The sequence below is a fragment of the Ixodes scapularis genome, unplaced genomic scaffold (genome assembly GCF_016920785.2).
Source record: "Ixodes scapularis isolate PalLabHiFi unplaced genomic scaffold, ASM1692078v2 PGA_scaffold4__175_contigs__length_147842914, whole genome shotgun sequence".
Classification (NCBI taxonomy): Eukaryota; Metazoa; Arthropoda; class Arachnida; order Ixodida; family Ixodidae; genus Ixodes; species Ixodes scapularis.
Window position 1 is genome coordinate 127,979,598 of NW_024609879.1, and position 17,333 is coordinate 127,996,930.

The following is a 17,333-nucleotide window of genomic DNA, read 5'->3' on the forward strand; positions in this document are numbered from 1 at the left end:
GGAAGGCTTTTTGCGGAGGTTGAAAGGAAAAAGTGCGGGGTGGAGGCCACCCAAAAGTGATCATTCAACGCTGTACAAACGAGTCGTTCTTGGCACGATCACAGTAAGACGTGCAATTTCAACTCCACTTCACACATTGACATCTTATATGTTACTTCTCTATTCGTTGCCTCAAACCGCTTGAACCTATGGGGGTGAACTTGGTTCGAACTTTGTCAAACTTTTGTTCAGAACTTTGAAGTTCGTCAAACGCTTTAACTGAACATGTTCGAAAGTTTGACAATCGTAGAATTTATTAGCATGATAAGTTTGAAAATCTAGAATTTCATAGCACAAAAAATCGGAAGGTCGAAAACATTCGAATTTCTCAGTGCCAAAAGATCGGAAGTTTGAAAACTGTAGAATTCCTTATGTGATAAGTTTGGCATTTCGAAAGTTTGCGAACCTTTCGAACCCATGGTTTGATCTCTGAACCTCAGGTTCGCAAAGAGTTTCCGGCATCTTTAATTAAACCCTTAATCATCATCATCATCATCATCACACATTTGGCACAATATGCCCTTGTAACCATTGCATCTTTAAAGCATTAATCGTCATCATCAAATTTCTTTTGGCACAATATGGTCTTCTTACCATTGCTCCATCAAAGCCCTAATCATCATCATCATCATCTAACATACTTTAGTTTAATACAGTAGAACCCCTATATCGTAAACTTGTCGGGACCGGGCAGTACTTTTGTATGTGAGAAGTTTTTCCATATCGAGAGAACCTTAAAAATGTGTTAAGAAGCTTTAAGAAGAGAGCGAAAATGAATGAAATGTTTTTAGTGGAAAAACAAACATCACAACTGAAAAAGTACAACTTACGCTGCAGTGAAGAACTCAGTTATATCAGTTTGTTTTGCAGGTGCTTTGTATACTTGACAAGGAATCCTTGGAGGCTTGTCGTGTGGGCATGGTGTTGCCCGCTAGCATCTGCTGCATTTAGAGCTTCCCTGACTGACGTGAAGACGTACAAGACGTGAAGCCAACAAGACTTCACGTCTTGTAGGGATGGGTTTGGCCTCTTCCTCTGGGCAGCACTTGTTCGGTCCATTGTTCAGTGGTTGCGTCAGAAACGACACATTTGTTGTCTGACTTCCGATGAAGATAAACACAGTTCCCTGGCCTTGAAACGTTCAGACTATCTTTTTGATGCCTCAAAGTCTTTCTCTCTCAGAACTTGTGCAATGACTGTCACGTTTTCAGCGCGCACTTATCCAAATCAGTCAAATAGCACCGTGTCAACATCCTCGTTTTCGGAGCTCTGGAGCTTTTCGCAGTTTCCACTGTTTCCATCGGCGATTACTTCTTCAATATGCTTCCCATTCTCCACCAGGGCCAAGACTGTTGCCACAGAAACGCTGAATTCATCCGCAATTTTCTTTTTCATCCGGCCACTACGTGCTTTATGGACGAGTCTAGTTCACTTACGATGCGGACCAGTCGTAATGCGCAGTTCAGTCCCCAACACCCGAAAAAAGCGGCGCCTTGTCGGTTTCGTTAGGACTATTGTTTCAACTTGGTAGATGCTCGCGGGCCCATGAGTATGGAAACCGTCACGTGCAGCTGCACCAGCACTGACGCTCCCTCAGAAAGTCGTCGTCGTACGACGTAGCGCAGTAGCCTGTAGAGCTTCGGTAGTTAACGCACACTTTTAGAGCTTCTAGGAGCCGATCTGCACTGATCTCACCGAGAAAGTATGCCGTTGCGGGCAACAACGATTAATCGGTACCGTCGTAATTTACTACAACCGGTATTCTAGTTTTGACGGTTTACTATATCAGAATTTTGAGCCGTAGAGGAAATGGGAATTCAGTCGGGACCGGCGCCTCCTTTATACTATAACCGGAACTTCACTCCGTGCGGAGTTACTATTCCAGGTTATACTGTATGGCCTTTGTTGTCATCGCATCATCAGAGCCTTATTAACCATCTTTTAATGACCATTCGCACATATGGCCTTTGTTGCCAGTGTGCCATTAAAGCCTTAATCATCATCACCTAATGCCCTTTGGCACAATAGGGTCTTGTTGCCATTGCACCATTAAAGCCTTCATCATCATCATCATAATCTAACACCCTTTGATGCAATATGGCTACAGTGAACTAGAACATCCAGTACTAGTGAAAAAAGCGGCGGCCTCCGCGTGAGGCACATGCGTTGAAGCCTCCGCGTGAGGCACATGCGCGAGCAAGGCTGGGCAGTTCTCGGGAAAAGAACGGTAATGCCAGATGGCATTACCGTTCTTTTCCCGAGAACTGCCCAGCCTTGCTCACATAAGACAACCGCTAGCGGGGCGGCAGAGCACAGCACGAGCTCATTAAGATTTCGACACCAGCGCCGTGCGCCGCTCTCAACATACTTGGCTTCAAACGGCCGATGAGGCATCGTCTCTTTTTTTTCCCATTACTTCCAGTCCTAGTAAAAGCCTTAATCATCTTAAGATTTTAGCTCCCTTTGGCACCATTAAGGGTTTACTCATTTTCATCATCAACACCCTTCAGTGCAATACTGCCTTTGTTGCTATCGCGCCGTTAAAACCTTAACCCTCCTCCTCATAATCATCGCCTAACGCCCTGCTCCTGTCTTTGGTGGTTCCGACAGTACGAGCAGACGTCTCGGATCCTCTGCTCGGTGTTTGTGCCGACCGCGCTGGCGTTCCTGTCGTCCTCTTTCGTGCTGTTTCCGACGCACGAGCGCGTCACCAAGGCCAAGTTGCTGCAGCTGATGGCCGGCGTTCCCGGCGTCCTCTTCTGGGGCACCACCTTTCTCTGGGACTTCCTCATCTTTGCCATCTGCAGCACTGCGATCATGGTGCCGCTCCTCGCCATCAACCCCAACGGCATCTTCCTGTCGAGCGCCGAGGTTGCAGGTACCGCTCCACCCTGACAAATGATTTTTTTTTAGTAATTCCTTTTTCGGAAGGTTGTCAGACAACACTGGCGGCCGCCACGTTCAGTGTCATTGCAGCAGCAGGTCTGATTTTATTGGTGCCACGTCACTAGGCCTGGCCAATGCCCAAGGTATGCAGACTTCTGTATGTTATATCTTCTCTTCTATAAACAAAAACGATATACATACACGAGCAAATATAATTAATGAAAAAAAAAAAAAAACACTGACACGCATTGCAAACACACACAAACACATAAAAGAAACGAGACTTAGATTATCTGGTTGAAGTTTTCGTCATAAGTCAGCACCATAGAGTTATTATAATGTACGCTAGAGGTTCAACTGGCGCTAGTGTCTATGTGACTTCCGGGAGGCGAATTGAAGCTGACAGCAACCAGTCTACTTTTGCGGTGCTCCCGTGCATTCCTATGGGAAAACGTGCGTGAATTTTGTCTTCGCCAGAAAATAACATGAACAAAATCTGTTATTTCGGTTGTAAAGGATAGTATGTACCTTTACTAATATTGTAAAAGTGTAATTGTTTTAATTACAGCATTTTTCTTTACTACTAAGCGATGTTAAGCTTCGCTATATTTCAGGCCCAAACCTCTGTTCCATGGCAGGTATGTTAAAACGAGCGACTATTCTAAGCAGACTAACGATCGAAAGGAATGTAGAGTGTGTTCAAGGTTCGCTAGCATTCCGGTGGCGCTTATATATTGCTAATATTGTCACGGGTGGTGACCAAAAGAACAATAACTAAACAGAAAGAAATAAACGTTTAATGTGGCGAACTTGTGCCAAAACTAAAAGGGTACAAAGAGAATAACACAGCGTTGCGGGCGTCGAAGTCGGCGTAGCAGCACTGTCGAACGCTGGGGCGAAAACTGACTCCGGCTTGCCCGCGGAGCCGCTTTTGTACACACGTTGGCTTCTGGAGCATTCGACGTAGAAGGTTCGACGCGTAGAACATTCTGACCTCGAATCAGCTAGAGGGTTCTCGATTTCACCAGGACATCACATTACAGTGTCAACAAAAATGCATAGCCACGGCCAGGAATCGAACCCTGGCCCTTCGCGTGGGAGGCAAGCGCGATAACCGTTAGGCTATGGCCGCGCTGCCTACTTGGCGCGCGGCATTACCCTCTCCCCCCCCTCCCCCCCCCCCCCCCCCTTAAAAAGTGCATCGCCCCGATGCATCCCAAAACAAAACAAAGCACATAAAAAGAGCGGCAAACTAAAGAGTCACTTGAAACACATAAGATCCACAGTCCTATCGAGCGTAGTACGGCTTAAGGCGCACGACGTGGACGACTTAGGTCGTGGTGGGCGGCGTGATGATGTTCTTGTTCCGTCGGGCATCACCTCATAGTTCAGCTCGCCGAGGCGACGAAGTACCTTGTATGGTCCAAAGTACCGTTTCAGCAGTTTCTCACTGAGGCCGCTGCGACGGATGGGCGTCCACACCCACACCCTGTCTCCGGGCTGGAACTGAACGTCCCTGCGACGAAGGTTGTAGCGGCCCGCGTCGACGCGTTGCTGGTCTTGAATCATGAGTCGGGCGAGCTGGCGGGACTTCTTCGGCATGTTGAGCAACTGCCTGGGCGTCGTCGCTCTCATTGTCAGATGGCTCATGGGGCAGCATTGCGTCCAGCATGGTCGTTACCTTCCGACCATGTACCAGCTGGAAAGGGGTGAATCCAGTGGTCTCCTGAACCGCCGTATTGTAGACGAACGTGACGTAGGGCAACACCTCGTCCCACGTCTTGTGCTCTACCTCGACGTACATAGAGATCATATCGGCGATTGTCTTGTTGAGTCGCTCGGTCAGCCCGTTGGTCTGCGGGTGGTATGCAGTGGTTCGACGATGGCCGGTGCCACTGAGATGAAGGATCTCTTGCGTCAGCTGGGCCATGAACGAAGATCCGTGATCTGTAATCAGAACTTCGGGAGCGCCGTGCCGGAGGACGATGGACTCGATGAAAAACTTGGCGATTTCCACAGCAGTCCCTGAAGGAAGAGCTTTCGTTTCGGCGTACCGCGTGAGATAATCTGTGGCGACGATGATCCAGCAATTCCCCGACGTCGAAGGCGGAAAAGGACCAAGTAGATCCATTCCGATCTGCTGGAAGGGTTTAGTTGGAGGAGAAATGGGCTGCAGAAGTCCGGCCGGCCTCGTCGGCGGTTTCTTGCGTCGCTGGCACTCGTGGCATGATCGTGTGTATAGGTGGACGGTCTTGGTCAGCTTCGGCCAGTAATACTTTTCACGAATACGGGCCAGTGTCCGGCTGTAACCAAGGTGTCCGGATGTCGGGTCGTCGTGGCAGGCTTGGAAGATCTCCTCTCGAAGGTCACTCGGGATTACCAGCAACCACGGTGTGTTGTTGTTGCCGAAGTTCTCTTTGTAGAGTACACCTTGTCGGATGGCGATGGTCGGCAGTACTCGTGAGAAGACACGTGGCACGGTACTCCTGCCCCCTTCCAGGTGCTCGATTAATGCGCGCAGCTCAGGATCGTCCCGTTGACGTCGTGCCATATCGTCGGTGTTCACTGCTCCTAGGAAGCACTCGTCGTCATTGTCGTCGCTGCAGCCGGAAGGGGTTTCGACGGGGGCTCTGGACAGGCAGTCGGCGTCACTGTGCTTGCGGCCTGACTTATAGACCACTGTCATGTTGAACTCTTGTAGTCGAAGACTCCATCGAGCGAGGCGTCCTGACGGGTCCTTCAGCTTTGCAAGCCAGCAGAGCGAGTGGTGGTCCGTGACTACACGGAACGGGCTCCCGTACAAGTACGGACGAAACTTTGTTATTGCCCAGACGACCGCAAGGCATTCTTTCTCAGTTGTGGAGTAATTTTTCTCCCCCTTGGACAATGTCCGACTTGCGTAGGCGATGACTCGCTCGATGCCTTCTTGCACTTGGACTGGTACTGCGCCCAGTCCCGCGTTACTTGCGTCCGTGTGAATTTCTGTTTCCGCATCCTGGTCGAAATGTCCAAGCACAGGAGGAGTCTGGAGTCATCGTTTCAGTTCGTCGAATGCCTGCTGTTGCTCCTCGGCCCATTCGAACTTCTCGGCGTCCTTCGTGAGATTCGTAAGTGGTGCAGAAATCCTTGCGAAATCCCGAACGAAGCGTCGATAATAGGCACAAAGTCCAAGGAATCTTCGCACGGCCTTCTTATCTGTCGGCGCTGGAAATGCCGCGACGGCGCGAGTCTTCTCGGGGTCTGGGCGGACGCCTTCGTTACTAACCACGTGGACAAGGATCTTCAGTTCGTCATAGGCGAACCGGCACTTTGACGGCTTGAGTGTGAGTCCGGCGGTCTGAATGGCTTGAAGAACAGCTCGGAGTCGTCTCAAGTGCTCGTCGAAGTCAGCTGAAAATACTACGACGTCGTCAAGGTAGACGAGACAACTCTGCCACTTCAGCCCTGCCAGTACGGTGTCCATGACACGCTGGAAAGCTGCTGGCGCCGTGCATAGTCCGAAGGGCATCACCTTGAACTCGTACAGTCCATCCGGCGTGACGAAAGCTGTCTTCTCTCGGTCCCGTTCGTCGACCTCGATTTGCCAGTAGCCGCTCTTCAGGTCCATCGATGACAAGTATCGAGAGTGGCGCAGCCGGTCTAGAGTGTCGTCGATGCGGGGGAGTGGGTAGACGTCTTTCTTCGTAACCGTGTTGAGCTGCCGGTAGTCCACGCAGAACCGAAGAGTTCCGTCCTTCTTCTTAACCAGCACGACTGGAGAGGCCCATGGACTGCTTGAAGGTTGGATTATGTCGTCATTCAGCATCTCTTGAACTTGCTGATGGATCACCTCCCTTTCCTTAGCGGAGACTCTGTACGGCGATCGATGCACAGGGCGCGCGTCGTCCTCGGTAACGATGCGGTGCTTGGCAACCGCGGTCTGGCGCACCTTCGACGACGTCGCAAAGCAGTCGCGGTATTCGGCGAGGAGGTTAACCAGCTGACGCCGTTTAGGGTCCGGAAGCTTAGGGTCAATGTCGAGCTGCGCTGGCGACGTACTGTCTTGCTGGGGCGGCGAGGATTCGTCAGTGATCGCGGTGATTTCGGCGGGGTTTCGGAGTTTCTCGACGTGGCCCACGGCTGCACCTTTTGTGAGGTGTTGCGTTTCGTTTCGGAAGTTCGTCACGAAGGCCACAGTCCGCCCATCCTGAAGTTCAGCTACTCCCCTTGCGACGCCTATGCCTCTTCCCAGGAGCAATTGGAGGCTTCCCTCGAGAAGAACTTCGCCACAGGAAGCTTCATCGATCCCGACAAGTACGAAAACACTCGTCCGCGGTGGTAGGTTTACGTGGTTTGCGACGACTCGGACCGTGGGTGACGTCGCTTCGGGTTCCTCCGCTGGTGGAGCAGGTTTTCGTAGCGTCAGCCGGTTTGTTCCGAGGTCGATGACGGCGCCATACTCACAGAGAAAGTCCATTCCGAGGATAACGTCCCTCGAACAGTCTAGCAGAACGACGAACTTGACAGGGCACGTTTCACCGTGGATCTCGACGCGAGCAGTGCATCTCCCGACTGGTGTGATGAGATGTCCTCGGGCTCTTCGTATTTGGGGTCCTTCCCACGGCGTCATGACTTTTCGAAGGCGGCGGGAGAGCCTCCCACTCAAGACTGAGTAGTCTGCTCCGGTGTCCACGAGTGCCGATGCGTCGTGGCCGTTGATGACGGCGTTTAGGTTGTTGGACACCGTTGCAGGGGCGTCGTAGCGATGCGTGGCGTCGGGAGAGTGGGAGCGCTCCGGCGTTCTTGGAGGCTCTTTACTCAGGTCGTCTTCGGCAACAGCACCTCCAGGCGTTGCCGCACTTACGGTAGTTTTCCCGACGAGATAGGGGGACAGGCTGTCACGGCGCGACCGACGGAAAGGCGACGCGGAACGTCGGGGGGATGGAGAACGGGAACCTCGTGGTGCGGTGGGCGCTGGTGACGGAGGGCGACGGAGGTATTCCTCGATGTCCCTTGGTCGTTCTCCAACACGAGGTCGACGGTCGTTTGGAGCGAATCCTCGCAGGCCGAGCTGGCGGTAGGGGCACCTCCGGTAAACGTGGTCAGCCTCCCCGCAGTGGAAGCACACCGGGCGTCCGTCATCCGTGCGCCACACGTCGGTCTTTCGAAGTCCACGCTGCTCTTGGCGCGGCGCGTACTGCGGCGAAGAGACTTCTCGTCGGGGTGCAGCTGGGTACTGCCGAGCAATAGGAGGCTGCGGACGACGAAAAACAGCGGCATAGGTCACAGCTGGTGGTTCCGGTGCGGCGTCGGCGAGAACGTCTGGCTGGAGCGCTTGCTGGACCTCTTCTGGAACAATCTCGGCGATCGAGAGTGCAGCTAGACGTTCGGCGGCAGGTATCAGCTTCTTCAGTTCTTCACGGACGATGTCCCGGACTATTTCTCGGATCCCCGGAATATTGGGGCTGAGGGCGCAGCTTAACGGCGTGGGTGCAGCGACGGCACGAGCTCGATGGAAGTGAGCGGCTCGTGCTTGCAGGGCCCGTTCAATGTTGGTCGCCTCTGTTACAAACGTTTCGACGGTGGTCGGCGGGTTGCGGACGAGGCCTCCGAAGATGTCATCTCGTACGCCTCGCATCAGGATCCGCAACTTCTTTTCGTCGGTGGCTTGAGGGTCGGCGCGAGTGACCAGGCGCAGGACATCCTCGACGAAACTGGTGATGGTCTCGTTTGCGCCCTGGGTTCTCATTCGAAGAAGGTCCTCGGCCCTCTCCCGTCGGTACTGGTTAGTGAAAGTTCGCCTCAACTCATTCTTGCAGGCGGTCCACGAGATCAACGAAGTCTCCCGATTCTCGAACCAGTGCCTGGCCGTTCCTTCGAGCGCGAAGTAAAGGTTCTGCAGGCGCTGGTCGTCCGTCCATCGGTTGTGCTGGGCCACCTGCTCGTACTGTTGAAGCCAGTCCTCGACGTCTTCGTGGGCGTCCCCGTGGAATGGCGTCGGAGTACGGGGTGCGACGGGCAGGTAGATGAAGGCAGGAGCGGCCGGGGTCTGCGACTGGTTGGCCATCGTCGTCGTCTTCGGCTTGGGCTTGTTCAGTAACGAACCGTATTCAGGATCCTCTCCCTTGATGCGCCGGCTGGTCCGGGATTCGGGTTCCGCGGGGACTGGTCTCCTCACTGGGCTTGGAACTGGACTTGCACTGCGGGCTCTTGGAGGGGAACGCTGCACGGGCATGCGGTACCCCGCACCTCCACCAAAATGTCACGGGTGGTGACCAAAAGAACAATAACTAAACAGAAAGAAATAAACGTTTAATGTGGCGAATTTGTGCCAAAACTAAACGGGTACAAAGAGAATAACAGAGCGTCGCGGGCGTCGAAGTCGGCGTAGCAGCACAGTCGAACGCTGGGGCGAAAACTGACTCCGGCTTGCCCGCGGCGCCGCTTTTGTACACACGTTGGCTTCTGGAGCATTCGGCGTAGAAGGTTCGACGCGTAGAACATTCTGACCTCGAATCAGCTAGACGGTTCTCGATTTCACCAGAACATCACATTACAGTGTCAACAAAAATGCATAGCCGCGGCCAGGAATCGAACCCTGGCCCTTCGCGTGGGAGGCAAGCGCGATAACCGTTAGGCTACGGCCGCGCTGCCTACTTCGCGCGGCAATATGCCCGTCCTGTCACTCTATGAAAATGACTCTGTCGCGCATCTTTACGATCGGTTAAAGAACTTTCGAATGTAAAAAATAAAGTACGTGGGCTACGAAAGGTGTCTTTTTATTATTTCCTATGTCAGGCAGTTTTTATCGGGCACCTGTTCTCGGACTTCTCCCTATTTGCACAGATTTGGAGCGTGCGGTTGATGATTTGAACCCAGAACGCGCATCTTCGGCCATATTCATGACCAGAAAGAATAAAGCAGTACTTATTTATTGCAAATCGGACTATACTACGTGGCTTTCAATTTATTTTGATCGTCTGCGTGCACAAGGAGTTACTTATCCAGTGTTACTGCGTAGTTCTTGCCGTCTCTCTTGGTTTTCCATATGTCCTTCGTTCGTTTGACATGTACCTCCCTCATGGTGGAAAGCGCCGACGCCATGTTCGCACTAACAGTGTCCGACAGTACACATAAATACATGTACGAAGCGGTTTTAGCGCCGTTTTTTATGCCACGAATTTTAAATAAAAACGCCGTAACTGACCAATTATTTCATCTGCGTGACTGAGAAATGTTCCAATATGCCTAGTACGTACGAAATATTCGTGATATTTGCTCTTATAATTGAGCGCAGCGAGAAAATGCACTCGCTTTTTCCCATAGAAATGCATCACCGGAAGTCAATTTTTGACTGGTTGCTGTCTGCTTCAATTTGCAGCAGCACACTAGCGCCAGTTGAACCTCTAGCGTACATTATATTAACTCCATGGTCAGCACGGCTCGAGGTCTGCACTGCCTCGTTCATCTTCTTAACTGGGCCCCCTGCTGACTAGATATACTGGGTGTACTCCCAGCTGTTCCTCCTGGAACTCTTGCTACGTCGAGTTGGTTTCCTGACGTTGCGCTTGGAGCTCTCGCTGTTTCGAGGTGTTTTTCAGACGCTGCTTTTGGAGCCCTTGCGGCGTCGAGCTGGCGCATGTAATGGTTCTTCTTCGCCGTCGTTTGCTTCCGGAAATTCGTCCGATTCACTATCAGTACCATCGGCCTTCTGGAACTTTTCCTGAGTCTTTAGTAGGTGTTGCCTGTTCCTGCGAAATGTACGATTGTCTTCCGCCAGTACCTGAAATGAACGCGGTGCAACTTTGCGAACTACTTTCGCTTTTGGTTCCCATGACCAATATCGCCAGGGTGAAGTTCACCTTGGTGAGTTCCTCTGTACTGCTGTTAGTGTTCTTTTACATCTTTTTTTTTCTATACTTGTGAAATTGGGCAACCTACACCTTAAATTCCTGTTCATAAGTAACTCGCTTGGTAAGCATCCACCTTCAAGAGGTGTTGATTTGTAATTTAGGAGTCCTAACCACCTGTCTTCACCAACCGAATTGGTCTTCTTAAAGATTCGTTTTACAATTTGAACTCCTCTCTCCGCTAGTCCGTTAGACTTCTGTATGTTACAGCCACAATATTTTGGGCTTCACACCCGGTGTGAAGCGTGCGACTGGATTCGAGACCATGCCGGGTGCCGACCAAGCACTCGTATCGAATAGGTTTGCACCCAAGTACGCACTGATGCAGCAGTCGTGTCTGATGCACGCTCAGGGTGCGTACTTTCGATCGCCGCCAGAGGGCGCATAGGTATGAAAAGGGTCTGGGGGAACATCCTGAAAGTCTAAAGAAAGTTTACCATTTTTTTAACACTTGAGACTGGGTGAAGTAACTTGATGCAACCAAAAAAATAAAAAAAAAGAACGCGAAAGGATGACAAGACCCGACGTCTCAAGACGTCGGATTTCTGTCGTTTTTTCCCCCTCTCTTTTACTTTCGTTGCTTTAAGTTTCTGCACTCAGTTTTGGGTGTTTTGAGAAAAACCGTGAACTCGCACCAGCTCGCCTACGCCGGCGCCGTACTATCGAAAACGACAAGTGGCGACCGTGAAATGGGATAGAAGGCGTGGAAAAAAATGAAATGCTCATAATGCAATACCCGATTCAAAATTAAAAAAAAAAAAGATTAAAGAAGAAATAGTCAATGTTTCTTGTCTTTCCAGGGGCCACCTACTTCCTGTTGCTTCTGTACGGCTGGGCAGCCATTCCCTTCAGTTACCTCTTCTCGTACGTGAAGAAGACGCCGTCGGCCGGCTACGCCCTATTGACCACGATCAACGTCATTACGGGTGAGACCAAGATTCTCTTATCGCCACGTTAAAGCGAGGCAGGTAAAGACTGGCTCGCACACCGTGTGCTCCGGTGGGTTGCATCTTCTCGTATCCGCTTACAACAAGAGTAGAGTTCCACGATATGCTCTCCCGAAGGGGAAACAGAGTTGCGCATTTGTTTTCATCGCGCAGCCGCGCCGCTATTCACCGAGATCGATCGCGTGAGGAGCAAAGCATCCAGCGCCGTGCAGGCAAGCCTCCGCTACGATCGCTCCGCCGACGTTGCACGCTTACCGGCGCATGTTCCCTGCTTTCGCCTCCTTCTCCTCCTTTTGTTTTCCATAATCGGCGGTGCGCGCGGTGCTGCTATTCGCCAAATTCAGTCACGTGACGAGCAGAGCATCCCGGGCCGTGCAGAAAAGCCGGCGCTACAGCCACCCGCCGAGGATGAATGCGCAAATACTGCAAAGCCTTCGGTCTTGTTATATATGCTGAAACGGAACGCACTTGAGGCCACTCGGATGCAAGTGCAGTAACCAGCCTCTGGCCTATGAGTGTTTCGTGCAGAGTAGGGGCTCATGCTAAACGGCGGGACCAAGCAAAGCCAATGGATTGAGACGACGTCGTCTGCTGCAATTGGTCAGCGCTGCGGCGCTGACCATTTGAAAAGCCACCGCGAGAAAGAAGGTCGCAGCTTGCCTAATTGTTTCCTAAATGGCTCGTAATCTATGACAATACAAAAATCTGAGCATCTAAAAACTGTGTGCCAACCTTTGGGCTAGCAGTACTGGTGGCATTCTCCATCATTTACGTTGCGATTCGAGCGATTCTGAAATTTGTTTCTATTTCGGAATCAACGCCCCCCCCCCCCCCCCAAAAAAAAAAAAAAAAAAAAAAAAAAGAACGTTCTGGAATTGCTCCTTGCTCAAAACATGTCTCGCTGCGTAAATAATGTGATAAATTTTAATCCTTCTTCTCTTTTTCCACATTTTTTTTGTTTTTGTGGCATATATATGTTTTATTCAGCACTGTAACATTTTTTTTCTTGGCAGTTCAGTGTTTTTTTTTTAATCTACGTATATATATATAGATTAGACTGCTGAGAAGAGTATACGTGCAACTACGCTGGAAGCACCAGCTTAAACGACGTGTTTGCAGTCATATTGTAACCTTTGCAATACTGTCTCGTGCCACGGGGATCCCGTACGAACGCCCACCTTTGGTGAAGAAGCAAATGTGCGAAAGAGGTCTGGTGGGCGATTTTCGGGGATATGACGGCAAAGCGTCATCAAAAATGACCAATGAACGGTGGAGCACCTGCTATAAACAATATGACGCAGATCCCGATGCCGCAGAGTGCAGACATGGTGAACTCGGCTTTCACGGTGCGATGAGCACGGGGGAAATCTCTCTGCCAACTCCCGCGTTGCAACAACCGATAATGTCGCAGACGGTGCAGATTTGCATTTAATAATACCGTACAGACGCGTGAGACAAACTCGCATGTCACGAGAACTGTTAGTACACGTGCAGATTGCAGAAATTCGGGTTCCATGGCGCCATGAGCTCGTGTGTCGCAAAACTTCATTACCAGCTCTCAGGCCACGCTCAGACATTCCGTCGCATGCGGGCCCGCAACTAGCTCGCATGCTACGGTAACCGATGCCGCAGCTCGTGGATACAGCGAATTCACATTTTACAGTGACAAAAACGAGCGGGAACCCACCAAGAACTCGTTTGTCACGTGGGGGAGGAGAGAAGGGGGGGGGGGGGGGGGGCGAGACGACGTTTCGGAATTTTTAGCCCGGAAATGTTTACTTATAAAAACTTAAAAAAAAAAACGGATAGGTGGTCCTTCGAGGAAAGGGCGTTCGCGTGGAATTTCACGGCGAACAATTTTTTAAAGCACGTGTTTTAATGGACACACTACGCACGATCTCACACCAGGCGTGATGCTGAGCATCGTGATATCCGTGGTCTTCTTCCTGGGCAAGCTGAAGGTGTTTGGCATCGACGAAGAGGTTCTGGCCAAGTCCATGTGGGCCCTGAGGCTGGTACCGGGGTTCTCGGTCGCCTGGGGATTCGCCAACATCCACGAGATCGGCGGAGACGTCCGCAAGTGCTCCCAGATCCCGGAGGCCATGCGCGTGGACCGCTGCCCTATGGCGGCGGTGTTCAACATCGAAGTCTGCTGTCAACGTACGGAACGCTCTCTTTTTAGAGCACAGCTCTTAGGGGCCCGTTCCCGGCTTGAGCGGCGTCGCCGTCGGCGTAACCAAGGTCATCCCAAGGTCACTTGACCCCCAAGGTCATCCCAAGGTCACGTGACCCCTCCCCAAGGGTCATCGGGGGTCACGTGACTCCCCAAGGTCACGTAATACCCCAAGTCACGTGACCCCCGGGGTCACGTGACCCCCGAATAACGTCACCGGCATCCGCATCGCCATCATCGCTGATGACGTCATCAGTGACGTCACTGATGACGTCACCGGCATCCGCATCGTCATCGTCGCTGATGACGTCATCAGTGACGTCACTGATGACGTCACCGGCATCCGCATCGTCATCGTCATCATCACTGATGACATCACCCGCATCGTCATTGTCATCATCACTGATGACGTCATCGGTATCCGCATCGTCATCGTTACTGATGACGTCATCGGCATCGTCATCGTCCCGTGACCCCCCTAGGTCACGTGACCCCCACCCAAGGTCACTTGACCCCCCCCCCCCAGTACCCTTCCCTCCTCCTCCTCAAGAGCTGCGCTCTAATTCGGCGTTACAGGGAGTTGTAAACGGCTTTCACTTTTTAGAGCGCAGCTCTTAGGGGCCCGTTTCCGGCTTGAGCGGCGTCGCCGTCGGCGTCGGCGTCGCCGTCGCCGTCGGCGTCGGCGTAACCGCGCGGTGCATCATGGGAAATGTCCCATAATGCACCGCGCGAGCCCCCCACCAAGGTCACGTGACCTCGTGGGGGGTCACGTGACCCCCCGAAGTCACGTGGCCCCCTCCTCGAGGTCACGTGACCCCCGCCGATGTCGCGTGACCCCCCGATGACGTCATCGTCACTGATGACGTCACCGGCATCCACATCGTCATCGTCATCATCACTGATGACGTCACCGGCATCCACATCGTCATCGTCATCATCACTGATGACGTCACCGGCATCCACATCGTCATCGTCATCACTGATGACGTCACCGGCATCCGCATCGTCATCGTCATCATCACACATGACGTCACCGGCATCCACATCGTCATCGTCATCATCACTGATGACGTCACCGGCATCCACATCGTCATCGTCATCATCACTGATGACGTCACCGGCATCCGCATCGTCATCGTCATCATCACTGATGACGTCACCGGCATCCACATCGTCATCGTCATCATCACTGATGACGTCACCGGCATCCACATCGTCATCGTCATCAACACTGATGACGTCACCGACATCCGCATTGTCATCGTCATCATCACTGATGACGTCATCAGTGACGTCACTGATGTCGTCACCGGCATCCGCATCGTCATCGTCATCATCACTGATGACGTCATCAGCGACGTCACTGATGACGTCACCGACATTCGCATCGTCATCGTCATCATCACTGGTGAAGTCATCAGTGACGTCACTAATGACGTCATCGGTACCCGCATCGTCATCGTCACTGATGACGTCATCAGTGACGTCAGTGATGACATCATCGGCATTGGGGGTCACGTGTCCCCCAAGGTAACGTGACCCCCCCCTGGTTAGTTTAACCCCCCCCCCCAGTGCCCTTCCCTCCTCCTCCTCAAGAGCTGCGCTCTAATTCGGCGTTACAGGGAGTTGTAAGCGGCTTTCATTTTTTTTTCTCCGTCTCCTAGGCTTTGTTTACGTCTGACGGTTCGGTCGAACCACGGTGCCCAGAATGCGTCTTGGACTTTTGTGTTTAGAGTCTTGTCCTGCCCGATGGCACCATCTATGGTTCTAGCCTTAAAACCTTTTAGAGCGCAGCTCTTAGGGGCCCGTTCCCGGCTTGAGCGGCGTCGCCGTCGCCGTCGCCGTCGGCGTAACCAAGGTCATCCCAAGGTCACGTGACCCCTCCCAAGGTCATCTCAAGGTCACGTGACCCCTCGAGGTCACGTGACCCCTCCCAAGGTCACGTGACCCCAAGACCCCACGTGACCCTTTGAAGGTCACGTGACCCCCAAGTCACGTGACCCCTCTGAGGTCACGTGACCCCCGAGGTCACGTGGTCTCCTCCCCAAGGTCACGTGACCCCCAAGGTCACGTGACCCCTCCCAAGGTCATCTCAAGGTCACGTGACCCCAAGGTGACCCCCAGGTCACGTGACCCCTCTGAGGTCACGTGACCCCCCGAGGTCACGTGACCCCCCTCCCCGAAGTCACGTGACACCCTCCCCCCCCCCCGAGGTCACGTGACCGCCCCCCCCGGAGCATATTAAAGAATGAGGGGAGGAGGAGGGGTCTACCCTCCCCCCAGTACCCTTCACTCCTCCTCCTCAAGAGCTGCGCTCCAATTCTGCGTTACAGGGATTTGTAAACGGCTTTCACTTTTTTTAATGTGTCCGAAGGTTACTCAGTATCACAGAATCAAATCTATAGTCGTCTGGAAATGGTGCTTCTGTCCAAATATTTTCTATTTGAATTTCGAGCATCTAAGCCTTTCACTACAGTATTAATGCTTCAACGACAACCCGGCTGAACTCGTGAAGGTTGTTCCTAAGCTTTCACGTGTCCGTTTCTAAGCTAAATTAATTTTAATACAACTATGTTTATCGACTCTGGCCTCCGAAAGTTCAGTTCCTACGTTGCGTTGCGAGTAAACGACGCATCTGACATACAATTCAATCTGCACGATGCCCAGCTATGCCTAATCGAGGGGGATTTGAAATGTTCTTGCTGAATACAGATACTTTTTCTCCAATCACCAATAATTAACGCAGGTTCTCCGAACATCTCTGCCTAATACCCCTGTCAGATGGAAAAGTAAATTTCATTTTGATCAAATTTTGAGCAAATCAGCACGTGATCCTGGTTCTGCACGTCTCGCGTGCACGATCCGCGCGGCGTATTAACCACGCGGATTGGCCGAGCTGTAATGTCAGTTTGCTTAAATGTCATTTACGTGCCCGTCTGACAGGGGTATAATACTCGTGCAAAAAAGCCAGTTTAAATTTGGAAATTTTACTGAAATGCGGATGCGGCATTTACAAAGTTTCCCTTTTTTTCTAAGTAAGCCAAACGCGTGCGTGCACCATCCCTCATAGAACGTGCGCTTCCCTCCTAAGGAATGGCGTCACAAAGGGGGGGGGGGCGGGGGGGGGGGGAGGGGGCGGCGGGGTGGGGGGTGGTGTCGCGGGGGGTGCCGCTGACGCTGGCAACGCCACTGCTCCTAAGCAAGCGGCTTCAATATTTGTACTTTTCACAATGTTGAACGCAGAGTTTTTAGCCCCGTTGAGTGCGCTTGTTAGCGAGCACTGGCGCACTGGGGAGAAGCAGCTTCCGCAAACGCGAGCTCCACGGGTGTTGCTTCACTGCTGAGCATTAGTGCTAAGTAAGAAGCGCGCTTAACGGGGCTAACCTGCCACGATCAATT

At 52.1% G+C, this 17,333-nt stretch overlaps 1 protein-coding gene across 1 annotated transcript in view; it reads left to right on the forward strand.

The window, feature by feature from the left end:
* Positions 1–17,333, forward strand: part of LOC8023233 (phospholipid-transporting ATPase ABCA3-like) — a 59,899-nt gene that overhangs the window by 38,026 nt on the left and 4,540 nt on the right. The window contains 3 exon segments of the mRNA XM_042293706.1: positions 2,650–2,917; positions 11,615–11,740; positions 13,670–13,921. Coding sequence (XP_042149640.1) covers positions 2,650–2,917; positions 11,615–11,740; positions 13,670–13,921 — 646 coding nt within the window.